Below are 20,439 nucleotides of genomic sequence, written 5' to 3'. Positions count from 1 at the left end.
AAAAATCCAAATCTTTTTTCTTTCTCTTTTTTTTTTTTGCTTCTTGTACCAGTTTCTGTTTATTCTCCCTGACACTATTTTTATATAATGCTGCTAATAATAATAATAATAATAATAATAATAATAATAATGCTAGTTAACACTTATATAGCACCTATCATGTGCCAGGTACTGTGCTAAATACTTTATAGTTATTATTTCATTTGATCCTCACAATAACCTGGGAAATAAGTGACATTATTACTCCCATTTTACAAATGAGAAAACTGAGACAAACAGAGGTTAAGTGACTTGCCTAGGATCACACAGTTAGTATGTATTTAACCCCAGATTTGAATTCTACTAACTCCAGGTCCAGAGCTCTATTCACAAGACCACTTAGTTGCCTCTGAATCTACAGTTCCCCTGATACATTTTACACCATAAAATTCTTCCTCTGAACTCTGAAATCTACTTTCCCCAAATCTGTGGTATATGACAAACAAAGCTAGTATTTCTTCTTGGAACCATAGGTGAGAGTTGAATACCTGGTGAACACCAAAGGGGGTTGAGTAGCCAGAGCTATGCTCCTACTCTGATTATAAGGGGGGGAAAAGATTAAAGGAGAAATTCATTTAATTTGGTTTATGAATACATTAAATGTTATGCCTAATTTGAATAGAAACCATAATAGCATACATGCATGTAGAATTAAAACTTGACCTCGATATGGAGAATTGGCTGGCTGAACTAGCTGAGACAAACTAGAGCTGCTAATCATGTTTCCAGAAGGCAGAGCCATTCAGTGTAACAAACCTAAGGGAACCCTTTGATCAGAAGCCAGGGGGCCTTCTGCCCTAATTTTTCATGTTGGAATGCTGTCATTTCTCAAGAAAAAACAGTATAAAATATCCAATCCACATGTCCCCTGTTTTAGCTCTGTACTATAAAATGGTGAATAATACTTGAGAGTCAGAAGAGAAAAAGGAAATTTGTTTAGCAAATATTGTAGAAATAGGGACACAGCGTATTAAAAACAATAAACTATCAAGTCAAAAGCTATCAGTAGAAAATTGGGCTGACAGTTCAATACTCCACAGTGGCTACTTAAAATAGCACCTCTCACTCCTCCTCCAAATAATCAAATAATCTTATTTTGCCTTAAAACTAGGACTGATAAAATACTGGCTGAGATACTATACTAAGGAACATGGAGCTGACCTGAGCCTTATTACCCCTCCTGGATAAATTTATATCCTTGGTATTTTGGGGAGGCTTAGAGACTAAAGAAGACATGGAGATAGATGTTGATGATGATGATGATGATGATGATGATGATGATGATGATGATAATAATAATAAATATTTGTGATAGCTACAGACAGGATTAAACTAAGAGAAGACTATAACTCTACCTATAGAGTTTAAATCAATAATTAAATATTTTTAAATGTTAATATCCTAATTATGAAATGACTTCTAGTGACCTGACTAGCCTGGATTAGAACAATATGAGCAAATTATATAGCAATATATACCATATATAATTTGATCAAATTAATTATATATAAAATTCTATGTATAATTTGATCAAATTATATAGATTATGTATGTTTAAAGTGATGAAATATGTATATATGTATTTATTCTAATCCAGGCTGGTCAGACCACTAGAAATCATTTCATAATTAGAATACAAACATTTTAAAGTGTTTCACCCTTTAGATAGAAGTTATCTTTTTCTACTAGTTTAATAGTCGGTGGTGAGTACAAAAATAATTAGTAACTATATACATCATAAGTGCTCAGTGCATTAAAAAGCTAAGCAGTCAAGTATTCTAAAAGAATAGTACTCATTTGTTAAAGGGGCTTAGATTAAAGATTACAATGGAAAGCTCCTGTCTTTCCTCCATAGGTTTTGGTATTTTTAAAGTACTAAATAAATAAGACACATATATATATATATATTGAATATGAAGGGAAATGATGAAAAGAAGCAGAGCTGAAGGGGAACAGTACTTGCAGACCTCAAACTATATTATAAAAGAAGGAAACCAGAAAAGAGGGAATGAAGGAAGAAGCATTTATATAGGTACCTACAGTGTGGTTTTTTAAAAAGACAAATTATTATCTCATTTTATCTTCACAACAACCTTGTTAAGTAGATCTGTTGTTATTTTCATTTTACAGTTGAGGAAACTGAAATAAACAGAGATTAAGTGACTTGCCCAGGGTTACTGTCTGGGACCACATTTGAACTTGGACCTTCCTGGTACCAGGTCCAGAGCTCTATCCTCCATGCCAGCAGCTCCCAGCTGCCTCTAGAAGATCAGTCATCAAAACCATTTGGGATTGGTTAAGAAATAGAGAAGGAAGAATCAGAAACAATAGAACTCAATAACCAAGTATTTGATAAATTAAACATAAATTATCTACAGAAAACCTTCTTATTTTATTTAAAATGATGAGAAGGGGCAGCTGCGTAGCTCAGTGGATTGAGAGTCAGGCCTAGAGACGGGAGGTCCTAGGTTCAAATCTGGCCTCAGACACTTCCCAGCTGTGTAACCCTGGGTAAGTCACTTGACCCCCATTGCCCACCCTTACCACACTCTTCCACCAAGGAGCCAATACACAGAAGTTAAGGGTTTAAAAATAAAATTAAAAAAAAATAAAATGATGAGAAAATTAGATAGCATTCTAACAAAAAACAGACAGACCAATACTTTACATTATATTGTACAATATAGTAGATACTATGATGATAAGAGAAACAGATGACAGAAATAAAAACTTATTTAAAAAGACATTATGTTGCTATTTTATGAAGCTATTATTAACTTGAATTTGGAAGCACACTTAAATATTTAGCATGCCAAAATTACACAGGTCATTAGAATGAAAATAAGTGTCTTGAGCTTTATGGTGCTCTGGCAGTTCAATGGCTTTGGGATCTCATTGATTAAGACACCTCCTCCATTGGTACAGACCTGACCCTGTCTATTTACATCATGTTCAAATTCTTCGAAGGCACTGATCCAAAAAACTGCCATCAATGTTTCTTTCATCAAGCTGACAGTAAGTCATTATTACTCTGTAATATCTCTTAGGGCACAGAGATAAGTCCTACTAAATATTTTTTCTTTAAAAATATATATATACACACATATATACATACACACACTTACATATATATAACAATAACATGAATATTTAAAAGATAATGGCTGAAGCAGCACCATCTCCCATTTCAACTTGCCCCCTACAAATTTATTAAATTTATCAATTTTACTGTGTGACCCTGGGCAAGTCACTGGACTCCCATTGCCCACCCTTACCAATCTTCCACCTATGAGACAATACACCGAAGTACAAGGGTTTAAAAAAAATTATCAATTTTAATTGTAGTAGTTCAGGTTAGATTAGGACAAATTTTAGCAGTTTGATATTTTATATTAGATTATACATAATATAAACATTATAATCTTTGATAGTTTATTAATTTAAACAAATTCATTGAAATGGGAAGGGAATAATCATTTAGTAAGCATTTACTCTGTACCAGGTACCATGCAAAGTGCTTAACAAATATCTCATTTTATCCTCACGATAACCCTAGGAATGGTTGCTACTATTATCCCCATTTAACAGCTGAGGAAAATAAGCAAACAGAGGTTAAGTGACTTGCTCAGGTGTGCCACCTGAATTCTAATCAAGGCCTGAAGAGTTAGGAAGCTAGGTAGCACAGCTGATAGAATGCAGGAGCTAGCGCTGCGAAGACCTGAGTTTGAATCCAGTCTCAGATACTTATCAACTGTGACTTGGACAAGCCACTTAACTTTTGTTTGTCTCAGTTTCCTCAACTATAAAATGGGGATAACAACCACAACTACCTCACAGAGAGGTTCAAATGAAATAATACTTTTAAAGCATTTAGCATAGTGCCTGGCACATTATAGGTGTCATCTAAATGTTAGCTATTTATTATTCCTTCATCAAGAAACCCCAACATTGTACAATTTCAGTCTTATTTGGATCAATCCATTCAAGAGAGTCAGATTTTGTAGCCTTTAGGTCATAAATGAAATTCCGCTATACACAACCACTTAGGTCTTTCAGGCAAAATGTGGAAGGAAAATTGGATTTGAAGAATGACTAGAAAGGGAAGGGAAATTGAGTTATTCCCTTTGTTAGTATGTCCAAAGCCACAATCTTCACAGGGATTTACTTCTTGATGATTGCAAATAAAAGTTACAAAGGGGTTTCTCACACTCCATGAGTCTCCTGCCAGGAAACTAAACACACAAGTCAGTATAGCCACAAACCATGCTTGCAAAGTAAAGCTCGGAGATAACCATAAGTACAAGGAAGGAGCAATACTACTGTTGGTAAGTGATACGTGTGAAGACTTGGAAACAGGAACTTGTGGGGGCAAGGGGTTTGTTCAGTTAAAGGAGTAGTGCTATAGTTGGGAAGGGATGATGATTCAATAAGTGGGTCTTACATTTTATAACTAGAGACTTCACTCTGGCTGAAGAAGCACCAGTTTTGAAGTTCAAAATCATATTCTCCTTGTGTTATAGAAGAAAGATTACTAGGTATGTGTATGTGAAGGGAGGGCAGGAAAGATTTGGAGAGGAACAGAAATTGGAATGAGGAAGGTAAATGGCATTATAATTTTGCAGACTTAAGGATAGTATAACTTTTATAGACTTGTAGAAAATAGAAAATGTAGAGAGGAGAACATAAAGGGGGAATTGGAGTGAGGCAATTCTAGAAGACTCAAGTCAAAAATATGCAACCCATCTCCCAAAAGAAAGGTGATAGATGCAGGATAAAGACTGAGACATATTTTTTTGGTCATAGCCAATGGAAGAATGTTTTACCCAACTATGCATACTTATTACAAAAGCCAGCTTGCCTTCCTTCCTTCCTTCCTTCCTTCCTTTCCTTTTCAGTGTTAGATGGCACAGGGAGAGAAAGAGGTGGATTTTAAGAGAAAAAATGAATAAAATTTTCCAAAATAAAGGGAAAAACTGGATATAAAGTTTGCTTTCAGACTGGAAAGAGTCTCAGAAATCATCCAATCCAACCTACTCATTTTTTTTGAAAAAGAGGCTCAGTAAGGTAGAATTACTTAGTAAAGATCACAAATTAAGAAGATTCTATAACTATGATAAAATGTAGATTTTCTGATTATCATTCAATGCTCTCATCAAAATTTATTTATCCACTTCTAAAGGTAACTAGCTGGAAGAGGAGAAGACAAAGATCTGGCTGATAATGGATAAGCATTTCAAGGAAAAGGGAAAACTTTGCAATAGTCTCTGGATGAGATATCTTATACACATGGAGAAATTCAGGATGAATGGCACTTTATCAGGGCCTTTTTCTTATTTGTACCTGACAGTTATGTCCTTTCGGAATTTTTGGACCATTTGTCAATATGTAGTAGAACTGACTATTTTCCTGCATCTTCTCTCCTATTATATTGTAAATGCCTTAAAAAAAAACAAACACCTTTACCATCTATCTTTAAATAGATATCAAGTATCAGTCTCAAGCCAGAAGAGCAATAACAGCTAGATAATTGGGCTTAAGTGACTTGCCCAGGGTCACACACCTAGAAAGTGTCTGATTCCAGATTTGAACCCAGGACCTCCCATCTCTAGACCTGACTCTCTATCCACTAAGCCACCTAGCCCTACCTGGAGTGTAACCTCTTTGAGGGTTCAATTAATGTCTGGCTATCACGTAGTTTTCTCCACAGGTCTCCTGTAGAATTAGCATTCCATAAGAGTTTGTTGAATGAATGAAAGTAAGGTCTAGAGATGTCATTTTAAAACTGTTCTTAATAGTACCAGAGGTTTCCCTTGAGCACAGATCTGGCTGTTACTTCCCTATTCAACAAAATCCCACCACTGCTACTGCTAGGATAAAATGTTGACTCTTTAGCTATAAAGTCCTTCATAAATTGGATCCCAATCTTACCTCATCTTACATCTCCCCACTTCTAGTACTCTTCAGTCTACTAATATTGGACTTTTTTCATCATGTGCAAAAAAGTAATCATCAATCTTGTCATAAATAGCCTAAAGGGAATAAACCCAAAGCTTTTTTTTATTTGATTTTTTAAGGCTATTTCTTAATAGCAGTGTAATGAGACTCTTCTGTTAATGGTGGCTTTTAAACTGTAAACTTTTTTTTTAAACCCTTGTACTTCGGTATATTTGAAACTGTAAACTTTTAGAGCTCATTGAAGCATCTTTTGGGATCCCTAAAGAAATCTGTGGTCATGAAAAATATATTAAATACTCTTCTGGCAAATTACTAAATTCCAGTTGCATAGCTCTCATTTATAGATTACCTTGAGTTTACAAAGATTCTTGATATTTTTCTTACATTTTATTCTCATGATAACTCTCACAGTAGATGGTGAAATTACTATCTCCATTTTACAAATAAGGAAACTGATCCTAGATATTAAGTGATTTATCCATCCTCACACAACTATTAAGTATCAGTGCCATGATTTGAACCTGGAGTCGCTGATGCCAAATCCAATGTATACAACTAGTATTTGGCAATGCCACAGAAGGAGTTTCACCATTCATAGTCATGAGGGGAAAAGAGGTTTCATAGCCTCATAATTTAACATAGTCTTAGACTATTGATATAAAGGATCAGAAAAGGAGGTTTCTCCTCTTTTAAAGAAATATTCAACAAATTTCTTGATAATTACTTCTTTTTCAGAAAAGTCATATAAAGAATATACAACTACATATTCTACTGGGCAGTATAATGTGGCTTCTTTTCTGCAAAATTAATTATTTAATCAAAGGCCAAAATAACCATCTCAAAACTGGTTATATCAATTTCTGTTTAAACAAACAAAAAAAGCTTTCCCTTAGGAACATCCCTGTCCCTTGGCTTTTCATAATTCAACATAGAATTTCTATATTAGTAGCATTGTAACACTTCAACTCAGTTGTCAGCTTCAACCCACTCTCTCCCACTTTCCCTAAGTTTATTGATTGGATGTGAAGGCGTATTCTTTGCTACTTTCAGGAGGAGGCCCAGGAATCATACAATATAAAGCTTTCAAATTCTCCTCCACATCAAAAGAGTTCTGCAAACATAACTCTAAAGACCACAACTTCCTCTAAGTGCTCCTGAATATTTTGCCTTTGGAAGAAAAGTTAACCTTTTTTTTTTTAAAACCCTTACCTTCTGTCTTGGAACCAATAGAGTTTATTGGTTCCAAGGCAGAAGAGTGGTAAGAGCTAGGCAATGGGGGTTAAGTGACTTGCCCAGGGTCACACAGCTAGGAAGTTTCTGAGGCCACACTTGAACCCAGGACCTCCCCATCTCTGGGCTTGACTCTCAATCCACTGAGCCACCCACCTACCCCCAACAGTTAACCTTTTGAGTCACAGACCCTTCTGACAGTCTGATGAAGCCTAAGGGATCTTTCTAGGAATGTTTTTAAATGTTTAAAATATATAATAAGTTGACAAAGGAAACTACTCATCATGAAATGTATTTATCAAAATATTTTTAAGTTCATGGACCCCAGTTTCAGAGCCCCTTTTTAGAAGAATGGTAGGCACTAAGGAATGTTAAAATTTAAGTCCAAAACTGAAGATGTAAAACATTCTCATGCTTGTATGAGTAACCAATTTGTTCATGAGTTCTCTTCTTATAAACTCTAAGGTAATATATAAACGTGAGCTATAAAGACAGGATCTGGTTCTTATTTGGAACAATGTTTGCCCCAATCTATAGATCAGACTATAACATCAACCAGGAAGATGGTAAGCCTTCTTCCTTAAAATGGTCTCTACAATTAACTAGCAAATCACTATCTCAGTTACCATTAAGTAAGCAGGTAATTTTCTCCTATGACTGGTTTATAATCTCTCAATTATATTAGGCTAGATAAACAACCATAAGGTAGGAAAGATAAATATAAAACCATTAGACAGATTGAAAGAAAGTAAAGGAGCATAAATAGCTTTATGCAGATCAAAGCTTGCAAAGTCTATGAATGATGCTACCAAGATAAGTATCAGCCAATTTAACATGTTTACTAAAACTCTTATTCTTACCTTTTGTACGTCTGGAAGTCAGATGATTTAAGTTCTAATTCTAGTTCTACCACTAACTCAGCTGTATGACTTTGGGCAAGGACTTTACTTCAGTGCCCTCAGTTTTTATATCTGCAAATCTGGGAACTGAACCCCTTCAGTTTTAAGATACATGAAGAGAGTAACTGAGATAGGGGTTCGGGAGAACTGGAGGAAAATAAAATAATCAATTTACATACCCCTTTCCTCATTTTCTGTGAGATAAATTGTGGGTACACGTATCATTATCCTTGTTTTATAGATTGCTAGAACCCAAGGAGGTTAAGTGATTTGCCCAAGAATGTACAGTTAATAAATGGCAGAGTCAGAGCTTTAAACCAGGTCATCTGACTCCAAGTTCCTCTTTCTCTACAAATATAAACACCAGTTTCTATGACTCAATGAAGAAATCACAATATAATGTAATGATCTGTGTATAAACATTCAAGTGCTTGGCCAATAGGTGTTGGCTCAATATAGTGGAATGATGGCCAGAGTCCAGTATTATATTTTAAAGAGATGAAAGTTGGTAGGCCAGAACTATAACTATTTACTTTATGCCACAAAGGCTTCTTTCCTAGAAGATTCCTTAGTATCACAACCAGTCAGAAACAAACCCGTAAGACTTTGCCCCAATTTAACCCTTTGGAAAGCAATTCAAAAGTTAAGAGGTAATAGTTTTAAAAATCATATACGTGGGCAGCTGGCTAAAGGGGTGAGCCTTGTGCCTTCTGTACCCTGCCAATTTCTTCTAACTCACCCTAACTTAAACTGCCACCAAAGGGCTTGAAATGGACAAAGTTCCTTTATGATAGCTATATTAATACCCTCTTATTGATGTCCTTCAGTTTTGATGGTTATTTATGGCTGGTGTCACAAGTCAGCACCTTTCAAAGTTGTGCCCAATGATAATAGGGCACATGTCACTTGGATACATTACCTCACTTTTACATCCTGTCTCTAGCAAAAAGTGAGGAAATTTCTTCCAAAAAGTGTTTATCTATAACAAACTTGGCATTACATAAAGAGAATGTATATAAGGAATAAGAAAGGGAATCAATATTAAATGCCATTAAAGCTATCAAAATGGAGTAACAAAGAAAATTACATGCATATATTATATATTTATACACAACTTTATTATATATTTATTATACATAGACATTTAACCAGCTATTCAATATTAATCAAATCTATGTTTATCTCATAACCCTGCAAGGTAAACAACATAAACATGATCCTCATCTTAGACATGAAGAACCTAAGGGTCAGAGATTAAATAATGTGCCCATGTTCAATCATGTAACTAAATATATAAATTTTTGTTAAAACTCGGGTCATTTAATACTTCTATTTCTCTTCCTATTAGATAGAATAGGCTGCCTAAATTTCCGAGCATATCAAATCCACACAGAAAAACCCCTAGTGTTAAGGTTCAGGGACAGAGAAGTCCTAGTAAAGAAACCTGGAAAAGAATAAACCATTGTTAGATAAATGGTGAGAAAATTGATACAAACAGAAAGCTATCTGTAAATTATACTGATAAGAATGATTTCAAAAAGGACCTGAATTAGTCACTCCAAAAGCAATTAAGATATATGTCTGTAGTTTTACATACAAGTAACATAGTTCTTACTCCAGAGTTAATATATATCACAATAGTTAACTCCTCTGAATTCCATTCTCTGATTTTATTATTTCTGTAGAGGGTACCTTTCTGATCCTTCAAGTTTATAACCTTTGTTTTCTCAACCTATCACTCTCCCTTACCCCACATCTCTTGCCAATTTGACTTTTCATAACATCTTTTCAATCTGACCCCTTCTCTCTTTTCAGGTAATGACACTTCCTGCCTGGATTACTGCAATGGACTACTAATCAGTCTGTCTTAAGTCTTCCCTTCTCTGATTTAATCTGGTCTCCATTCAGCCACCCAAGTGATTTGGGCACAGATCTGACCAGTCCACTCTTCTATTAATGCTAAATACTATTAATACAGATTTTTTTCTGTTTTGTTTTGGAAGTTCTCCACAACTTGGTCCCAGTCTCTCTTTCCAGTCTCATAGATTACTCTAATTGTCCTGTATAGTTGGAAAATCTTGAATCCCTTAAACTACATTAATCAAACTTCTTTTCTGTATTCCTTTTGCCTTTTGTATACATGCGTCGTTATGCGGTCTGTATATAATTTGGGTTCACTCTGCCACACTCTTTCTCTTCCATGTGAAGTGAGTAGGGAATGTTCTCTGTGTTCTCTAGCTCTCTAATTAAATATTAATAAATCTCTATAAATATTATACTTTTGAGATATTGAATATTAATTTTAAAATCCACAATCCAATGAAATTAGCCTCTTCTCTTTTCTTCCCTAGTAATTTTCCATCTCTTAATACCATGCCATACTGGCTATTCTGGTCCCCTTGTTTAGAATGTATTTCCCCCCATCACCTCTGAATCCTAAAAAAAAAGTAGGGGGGAAGACAGAACCAGATGCGGATAGTGGTAGATCCACTTAAGTATCCCCTGAATACTAGGCCGAGATCTCCAAGTATTCTAACCTCTAGTTAGTGGGAGTGAAACAGACTCACTTTCTCTCACTGGGTCAGTTGCTTGAACACCTTGGAGACAATTGATATATAAAAAACCATATCTCTTAATTTAAGACAGGATACAAACTGAGGATCAGAAAAAGGGGGTCCCTAACTCTAAGGGATCTAGCTAGTTTCCCTAAATCCTCTAAATCCCTCACAAGAGGGAGCCTTCTGATCTTTCGGCTAATTTACCAGCTCCCTCTTTCTATCTATGTATTCCCCCAAAACTGACTAAGCTACCAATCTATGATCCTCAGTAGTTGGTTAGATTTATTTCCCAAAAAACTGTTATGAATGATCTCTAATCACTAAGTTCACCTCAGAGGGTCTTACCCCTGAGGTAAAACCTGAAAGCTGATTAAACAGGATTTTTTAGATAAAACCTTCTGGAAAGCACAGCAGGTATGGTCAAATCCTTTTCTAGATCTTTCCCAGTTAAATAGAGTACCTTCAAAGATGAATTAGGAGTTTATTCTTTCTCCACAGTCAGGTTGAGGTTGATGAGATCTGATAAACCTGCCTTTCCCCAATCATTCCCAGTCAGGAAGGCCATAACCTCCCACAGGAAGTCACTACTGTACCAGTTGTCACTTCCAAACCGTTCCTCTTCTGCCTGTTAAAATCCTTTCCCTCAAGTTCCTAGTATGTGCCTTAAAGACAGCCTTCCACTTCTCTTAAATCTTATCCAATCTCAATCTTTTCCCCATTACAATCCAGAATTCATCATTTCCTTCAAGAATTAGCCCAAGCATCACCTTCTACATGAAGCCTTTCCTGATCCACCCTCTGGCCGAACTGCAGGTACCAGCCTTCCTTCCCTCTTGTAAAATTTTGCATTTATTCTGTACATACTTATATAAGTATGTGGTCTCTCCCAATATTAAGTAAGATACTTAAGAGTTTGGATCATTTCATTTGGCATCTTTGTACCTTAGGTACCTGAGACACAAAGGTGTTTAATAAATATTTGTTGACTTATTGAACAGTAAGCAATTTAGCATATCTATTACTTTTTTTTTTTTTGGTAAATGAGGAAGCAGCAAGAAAAGATTAATCAACCATTTTGGTTTCTAAAACACATCTATCTCCCTCTTAATTTAGTTATTTTGTTGTTGTTCAGTTATATTGGACTCTTCCTGATTACATCTGAGATTATGCTTGTCAAAAAAAAAAGCCTCAAAAGTAGTCATGAAGAGTCAGACAGGACTGAAAAACAGCTGACAAAGATATTAAAGTGTTTGCCATTTTTTTCTCCAGCTCATTTTACAAATGAAGAACTGAGGCAGAGTTAAGTGACTTGTACAGAGTCACATAGCTAGTAAGTAGATATGTCCAGATTTGAACTCAAGAAGAAGTCTTCCTGATTTCAGGCCTGGCATTCTACCCACTGCACTACCTAGCTTAGCTGCCCTCCTAATTTAGTAGGCATCCCTATAAACTCAACTCCCTTCAAAATACCTCAGGCATAAAATCCTCTCTATATCCTATGGAGGTGATAGCCCTTACCTTAATGAAGATTTGGAGAATAAAGACCTCAAATACAATTTAAGGCATAATAACTGTCTAACACTAAAACTGGATTTTAATTTACATTATAAATCTAGGCTCTTGCATGCAGTGAGAAAGAAAGCATTTACAGGATTCATATCAGAATGACTCAGAACTTTCTTTATCCAAATTCTTTCCAGCCTTTTTTCACAGGAGTTTCAGATTAATTAGCTCTGATAGTTTCCAGGAAATATTAAATAAAAAAGCTCTGCCACTTAATGTTAAAGCTTTCAAAAACAATAGTTTCTTGTCACTTGATTTGGTTAAAGAAATCTCCATCCCAACCCCCACCCCCAAACAAACAGATTGTAGGAAGCTCTGTAACTAGTACCATAGCCCCATGCAGTACATTAGTCACTGTCTTAGTGGCAGACTCCACCTACCTACCTTTTTTGCAATCCACACTTCTATTTTAGAAAGAATTAATCAGGCCTTAGCTTCATGCACTACAGGACCCATAAATTCAAAACACAAAGAGTCTCAAGGTTATTCAGTGTGCAGTTACTAGATCTCTATAGCTATGATCTGGTATAGCAGAAAGAGTTCTCATCTTGCATACTGTGGTATCTGGGTACAAACCCTTCCTCTGATACTCCATGAACTTAGTCATTGGGAAGTCACTGCCCATCTGTACAATGGAAGAAGTACTTGTACAACCATGTATACAACATGAAGGATGGTCCTAAGTGTAAAAAGTGCTCTGAGATCCTTAAAGAACTATAAAAACTAGAGTCATTACAACTATTTCATTCAGCGGCCTTTAGATAAGTGATTTGAGTACAATTAGTCTTAGGGCAACTAAGTGGCTCAGTGGATAGAGTGCTGGGCATGGAGTAAGGAAGACATCTTCCTGAGCTCAAATCTGGCCACAGACACTTACTACCTGTGTGAGCTCGGGCAAATCGCTTGACCCTATTTGTTTCAATTTCCTCATCTGTAAAATGACCTGGAGGAGGAAATGGCAAACCACTCCAGTATCTCTGCCAAGAAAATCCCAAATGGAATCCCAAAGAGTCAAACATGACTAAACAACAACAAACTCACACACAACTCATCAGGCTCAATGGATCCAAATACAAGAGGGCAAGGACCTTCTGACTTCCTCATTTATAACACTGCCACAGTGGCCCATAAAAGGCCTTCAATAATGGCTTTTTCATTACTTTGTTTAAGAATAAAATTAAGTTAAAGCAGGAATGCCCTATACCAGTGATGGCAAACCTTTTAGAGACTGAGTGCCCAAATGGCATCCTCATGCTGCATGAGAGCCTCCCTTTACCCCATACAGGGGAGGGAGGGAGCACTCCCATTGGGCTGCTGGGCAGAGGGGTGAGTCACGTGAGAAACATCCTCAGGCATGACAGAGAGGAAGAAGGGAGCAGCCCCCTCTAGAACATGTGCCATTGGTTCGCCAACATAGCCCTATTCTAAGGATAGCCAATATGGCACAACTGTATCATCTGCTATTTCTATTTTTTTCACTTTGTGTATCAGTTCGGCTGGAAACATGTTTTCCTTCCCAAAAGAGTTCAAGTTTATTGATTTGTAAGAGCAGTACTAAAGATTCTCTACTTTGCTCAGTCTTTCTAGTCAGGTACAACTCCTCATGACCCAGTTTGGGGTTTCTTGGTAAAGATAGTGGAGTGGTTTGCCATTTTCTTCTCTAGCTCATTTTACAGATGAGGAATCTTTAGCAAACAGGGCTAAGTGTCTTGCCCAGGATTACACAGCTAATAAGAGTTTGAGGCTGGATTTGAACTCAAGTCTTCTTGACTCAATGCTTAGCATTATCCACTTTGCCACGTAGCCACCCATGTAGACTCTGATTAAAATTTCACTACACTCACCTCAGGGGTGAAGCCTTCATTAGAGGAAGACACTTTCAAGTCAAGTATGGATCACTGAAGGCCTACTTTGTATTTCTTTTCAAATATGAGCAATATACTCTAAAACTTAATAACAGGTAGCATTTGTATAGCATTTTACACATAATTTCATTTGATCCTAATAAAAAATCCTGGGAGGTTGGTGCCATTATTATCCCCATTTTACACTTGGGGAAACTGAGGTGGAGAGACACTAAGTACCCCAAGTGGAATCCAAGTCCAGCACTCTGGGAATATACAACTTTAAAAAATCTAGATACCCATTTGTACAACCCAGTGGAATTGCTTATCTGCTCTGGGAAGGGGTAGAGAAGAGAGAAGAAGAAAATGAATTATGTAAACAAGGAAATATATTTTTAAAAATTTTAAATTAAAAAAAGTATAGTTATCTATGGTAATATTTGCTGGTTATACCCATTAATGATAATGAAGTCTTCCCGATTTTACTTCTACAAAGAGCCAATTACCAATGAAAGTTAGTATTTAAATTCCATGTAGGCAGAAGACCACAACTGAAGAAGCCTCAAAAAGAATGATGATCACATGCACCCTTTAAAAAGGACAGATTTTGTTAGGAAGCAAGGCAGTTATTTACTTCTGTGTATCATTGTTCTATGTAATCACAGGAAGTGTTTCAAAAGAGAAATATCTGGCTTACAAAGAGGACTTTTCAACGGATGGCTTTGAAAAAAGCCACTGACAAGAAGGCTGAGCCAAGCTCTGGAAACTTCATTTCACATTGATCCTTGACTTATTCTAAGTAAAGGACAATTTCTAAGAATGTTTCCATAACTGATATTAAAAAATTAGGAAGTAGTTTCTCAAACAAAAGTATCTTTAGGCTCAAATTCCTAAACCAATAGAACAGGAACCTGAGGTTCTAACAGCAGTTAGCTGTGTAACCTTGGGGAAATCATATAATTTCTTTAAGAGAGCTTTGTTTTTGCCTCTTATGCCTTAAAAAAATTTTCCAACCAATCTATTCTACCAAAAGTTTCCCTCAAAAGATCCCAAAGGTAAGTTCCTTGAGAGCAGGAACTGTCTTTTGCCTCCTTTTAAATCTTCAGAGCTTAGTTCAGTGCCCAGCACATAGCAGACAATGATTTGATGGATTTTTCAAGTGAGTACTGCCCTACTAAGGGCCATGCACTGGGAAAGAGGATGTATATATCAGGAAGACTGAAGAAAGTTACAGTCCTGAAGGGTGCCTGCATTCTCTTCTCACCAGGTATGGTTCCTGCCTGACACATTTTAAAATTCCATTAAATACCTATTAAATAGTAGTTATTCTAAGTCAATGAAGAATTGCTATTCAAAAGGGCCAGCTGACTACCAATTTGCTGCTGGCCAGCATAAAAGCTTGATCAATTTCCAGCCTGCTGATATCTTATAAAAAATGATTATTTCCCACTTCTATCTCATACCTGTCAGGAAGATGGGTATAATCTGCATATGGTGATTTGAGGATTTGGATTTGAAAAAGTGAAGTTTCAGTATGATATTAAAACAGTGGTGCTTCTCTACTAACCTGCTATTACTATCGTGTGTGTGTGTGTGTGTGTGAGTGTGTGTGTGTGTGTGTGTGTGTTTGTTTTGTTTTTGTTTTCCATTTAGCCTTCCAAACAGCTGGAAGGGTCCTAGAAAGAGACACCTGGCACTGAATTTTATTTATTTATTGGAAGGGAGAGAGGGAGGATTATACTTATGATAATCTGGCACCTGGTGAGTGTCAAGTCACAAAACTTGACCAGTACAGTTCAGCTCCAGACTTGCAATTTTGCCTTAGAGAACTGACTTGGGTACTACTTTTTGTGACTTAAGTGATTTTAAGGGCCCAGAGTCACATGGATAGAATTTGAAGCCAGGTCTTCCTGACCTTGGGCCCGCTCTCCATCCACTCCAGTAGGTATCAAAGTCTTCTAATTTCTACGCTTGGAAAACTGAATAGGTACATTCAACTCCCTTCTGGGACCAAGCCAGCAGTGGATGATGCCCCGGAGGACAATCAATCAATCAATCAACAAACATTTCTTAAACACCTATGGTGTACCATGCACAAAGGCAGAAAACAGAGTACCTGCTCTCAAGAAGCTTACAATCTAAGGAAGGAGATAACAAGTAAACAAATATATGAAAGGAAAGCTATATACAGAATAAATAGGAAATAATTCCCTCAGGGAGGCACTGGAATTAAGAGGGGTTGGGGAAGGCTTCCTCGAGTAGGTGTTTTAGTCCAGCCCTGAGGAAGGCAGGATGGTCAAAGAAGGAGGGAGGACACTGGTAGGGTCCCCGCTACCCCTTACCTGCAATATCCCAGAGCTGCAGCCGGACCAGGGTCTTGCTGTCCCAGTTGAGGACTTTGAGAGCAAAGTCTACCCCGATGGTGGCTCGATAGTGCTGAGAAAAGAGCTGGTGCACATATCTCTTGATGATGCTCGTCTTGCCCACCCCAAGTTCGCCGATGACCAGCACTTTGAAGAGGTGCTCCTGGGTCTCGGGCACCGCCGTGCCTGCAGCCGCCCCCGGGCCGGTCTCCCCAGACGCCCCGCCAGCCATCCCTGACGCCGCTTAGAGCTCCCGGCCCAGGCTGCCCAGCCAGCACCTCACGTTTCCTGACTCAAGCAGAACCGCACGCAGCTCCGCCGAGGAGTGCAGAGAGCGCGAAACAAACAGAGAACTTCTTCTAAGGCTCTCAACTTTCTTGGACAAACTTCCCACTCGTAAATCTAGTCCTCACACACCACCTGACTTCAGTCACAGGATCCGGAACCTTCCGCCTTATAAAACTCCACTCCAGTGGGGCGGGGAAGAGGCTGGTTGAGGGAGTGGACTGGACCTCTGACCACTCCCTCTTTGTCCATCCCCGCATCCCTGAAGGACAGAGCTCTTCTGCTGAGGTTTCTTTTCTCCACCTCCCTGGTCTCCTCACTTCGGTGTAAGTAAAGTGTTTCATTTGGAGACGCTGCGGCCCGCCTCCCAAACCCCTCCTTCCCTCCTCCACGCCCTTTTCTGGGCTGGGCAGAAATTAGGAGCGAGTCTGCCAAAAGAGACAAGCTTACACTTCCTACCTGTTACCCCAAGGCTTCCTGGGGCTGTACTGAGCTTTTCCCCAGGCGGACCCAGCTCATTTCCGTGGAGGAGGAGTATTTTGTCCCCAAGGTTCCTTTTAGGGCCCTCGGAGTGCGATGCCTGGAGGAGAGGGGGCCTGCCTCTGCCTGCCTTTGTCCACAGAGTAATTAGGTAAAACTGTTTCTAATCCCACATTAAGGAACTGACGCTACCTTCGAGGTTCTGGGTTCTGGGCAACTTAGTGTATCTTTCCCTAGGGGGACCCTTTCAACCCTGGACCCAGGCTTTCTGTGTGGTTGGGGGGTTCAGGCCAGAAGAAGCCAATCTAAGGAGAGAAGAGTTGGATTGTTTTACGTAGTCGCTGGTACTTTATCCTCCTCCTTGACAGCCCAGGGAGAAACTACTCAAAGGTTGGCTTTGGGGATCTGGTCTAGGTAATCCTCCCGAGAAAGGAGTGAAAAGCTATTCAGTTTACAAAGTGATTTAGGTATGCAAGGCATTTTATTCCTTAGGGCAAAAGAAATGCTAAACAGGAATGAGCTCAGGGATGATCTATACAGAACAATTTAAAAACAATTCAGTATCAACTTCCCACTATTGTTACAATAAGCTGGAAAGCTGATACTTAAACCTTGTCAGATCATAAAACAATTTGCAGACCTGTAGACTAGGCATTTTACTTTTCCCCTGGGCTCTTCACCTCTTCCCTCTTAAATCCAAGTTCAATGGCAAGTCAAAAAAGGACTTGATCTCCCCTTCTCAGTGATCATTTTATTCAATAAGGAAATTCCAGGCTTCCAGTTAACTTCTTTACATCTCCAACCATACTTCCAAACCTGCATATGGCCATCTTGATGTTCAGTTTCTTGAGTGGAAGGAACTATAGCCAATCAACTAGCATTTATTAATCACACCAAGCATGGACATAGCCAGAGACAAGTTTCTGACAGTTGAAAAGGGTTTAGAATCCTGAGGTTAGTCAGTTGACCCTGGGGACTCAATGAGAGGAGAAGGGTCAACTGAGCTCTGTTCTTTAGACTGAAAACCTGGCCTATATTCTGCAGCTTTTCTCTTAAAATTTGTTAGCTTAATTATTTGCCTTTAGAATTCCCTAACCTCCCTTATTCCCAATCATCATTTTCCCTTCCTAAATTTCTTGGGGTTTTTGAAAGGAGGGTGGATCTTGGGGTTAGCTTTCAAACTTGGTAGACATAGTTTCCCTGTAGTCAAAAAGGGCTTACTCTTGTTACAAATTATCTCTTGAATCATTGTATCCAACTTTCCCAATCCTATAGGCTACAAAACCTCTCTGAACTGAGTTTAAGGCATGTCCTTTCTCAGTCTCACATTCCTGTCTCCCTCCCCTACCTGAAGCTTTCCCTAGGCGATTGTTAGAGTTACCTTGTACCCCTCTATCCCTTCCAATCAACCCTAAAAATCAATAAACCCTGTTTGTCATTTAATCAAACCTTTGGCTAGTTCATTAGTTGATAGATAAGAGAGGGAGAAGGGGAGAAAGGAATAACATTGTTCCTGGGTCCTGAGGGAATTGAAGGTGTCCATCTTAGAGGAAGTGTAATCTCAATACTTCCTCTGGACTCTTCCTTTGTAAACCTGAGAAACTGATTAGAAAGCCCTCTAGTCAGTTTCAAGCCATTCTTGGCTGGCCCTAACCTTTGTCTGTAGAAGTGCCCTTCCTACCTAAAGGGCTCAGTCTTCCCTTACCTGCCTTATCCCCTATTGCAACCTTACCTTGCCTTATTCTCCCTATTACCTCTAGCCTATTCCCATATTACAACCAGCAATTACCCTCTAGCTTAATCCCCTTACATCCCTGCCAAAATTCCTTTATTACAATTTCTATATACTTTTTTTCAGAAATATAACCCAAAATGTTACCAATTGTTTCCAGAAATAATGCATATCACATTAGCATGGGTAAATAATGCCTGGGAGAATGGAAATTGTCCATATTTATTGTTATTCAGTTGTTTCTCAGTTGTGTCTGACTCTTCATGACCCCATTTGCATTTTTCTTGGCAAAGATACTGGAATTGTTTACCATTTCCTTCTCCAGATCATTTGACAGATGAGGAAACTAAGACATATAGGGTTAAGGGTCTTGCCCCCAGGGTTACCCATCTGGTAAATGTCTGAGGCCAGATTTGAACTCAGGTTAGAGGAGTATTCCTGACTCCAGACCTGGCACTCCACCCACTTCCCCACCTAGCTCTCCCCACTTATTAACAGACCTTCATTCATATGTCAAAAGGCAATGTAGTAGATAGAGAGCTGGCCTCAAAGTTAGATAGAACTGGTTTCAAATCCTCCCTTTTATACACATGAATTGTGGTACCACTTATGTTCTCAATGCCCAGACAATTCTATGAAATTCTAAATTGCAGACTAAGTTTTGATCTGCATTGGTAGTTATCTGCCCCACCAGATTTTCTGTGGCAATAAAATCACAAGTTCCCATCTCCCTCTCCTTCATATATGTAAAAGATAATCTAATTAGGCAACTTCAACTTATATTCAATATTTTATACCTCCATATAACTATATTCTCTACATTAATCCTATTAGATAAAAGTATTTTAGTGATAAGTTATAAGTAGTAATCCCAATTATTACTTGGTTGAATAATTGTATATGAGAATCAATAATCAAATTGTGAATAAAACGATAAAGAAAATATCTTGAAAATGCCTTGCAAAAACATCCTTGCCAAAGAGGAGCTTCATGCATCTCTCCAACAGCCTGGAATATGTCCAGATATAATGATATCTCAGTTGGCTTTGAATCTACAGTGACCTTGCCATCTTTATTTTATATGGAATGGATGATTTCTTCATAGATAGAGATAAGAAAAATACCTGACCTTATTGAAGAAGGAGACCTTCTAAAATACAAAAACTTCAGAGAAGAAATATTTAGATCTTGATCAATGACCCATGTAAAACCCAGGGGAATTGTGCGTCAGCTATGGGAAAGGGGTGGGTGGAGGGGAGGGAAAGAACATGAATCTTGTAATCATGGAAAAATATCCTAAGTTAATTAATTAAATACAATTTTCAAAGATAAAAAATAATAAAATAAAATAAAATCAGAGAAGAAATATTCAGGAGACCACCTCCCTTTTACAGAAGATCTATGTAATCTGGCTCTATATACACCAGTTGACAAATGAACTCTGGGTGTTTGGCCAAGCTGGGATGGGCCTGGACCCTAATATTTTGTAAT

General features: G+C 37.8%; 1 protein-coding gene across 1 annotated transcript in view; it reads right to left on the bottom strand.

The window, feature by feature from the left end:
- RAB32 (RAB32, member RAS oncogene family) overlaps positions 1–16,778 on the bottom strand; it is a 49,409-nt gene extending 32,631 nt beyond the window's left edge. The window contains exon 1 of the mRNA XM_044674712.1: positions 16,431–16,778. Coding sequence (XP_044530647.1) covers positions 16,431–16,683 — 253 coding nt within the window. The 5' untranslated portion in view covers positions 16,684–16,778. The remainder of the gene's footprint in view (positions 1–16,430) is intronic.
- Positions 16,779–20,439: the final 3,661 nt, after the last annotated feature.

Source organism: Gracilinanus agilis, chromosome 4 (genome assembly GCF_016433145.1).
Source record: "Gracilinanus agilis isolate LMUSP501 chromosome 4, AgileGrace, whole genome shotgun sequence".
In the NCBI taxonomy this organism is placed as follows: Eukaryota; Metazoa; Chordata; class Mammalia; order Didelphimorphia; family Didelphidae; genus Gracilinanus; species Gracilinanus agilis.
The sequence above is the reverse complement of the archived record's forward strand: the minus strand, read 5'-3'. Positions and strand labels throughout refer to the sequence as shown.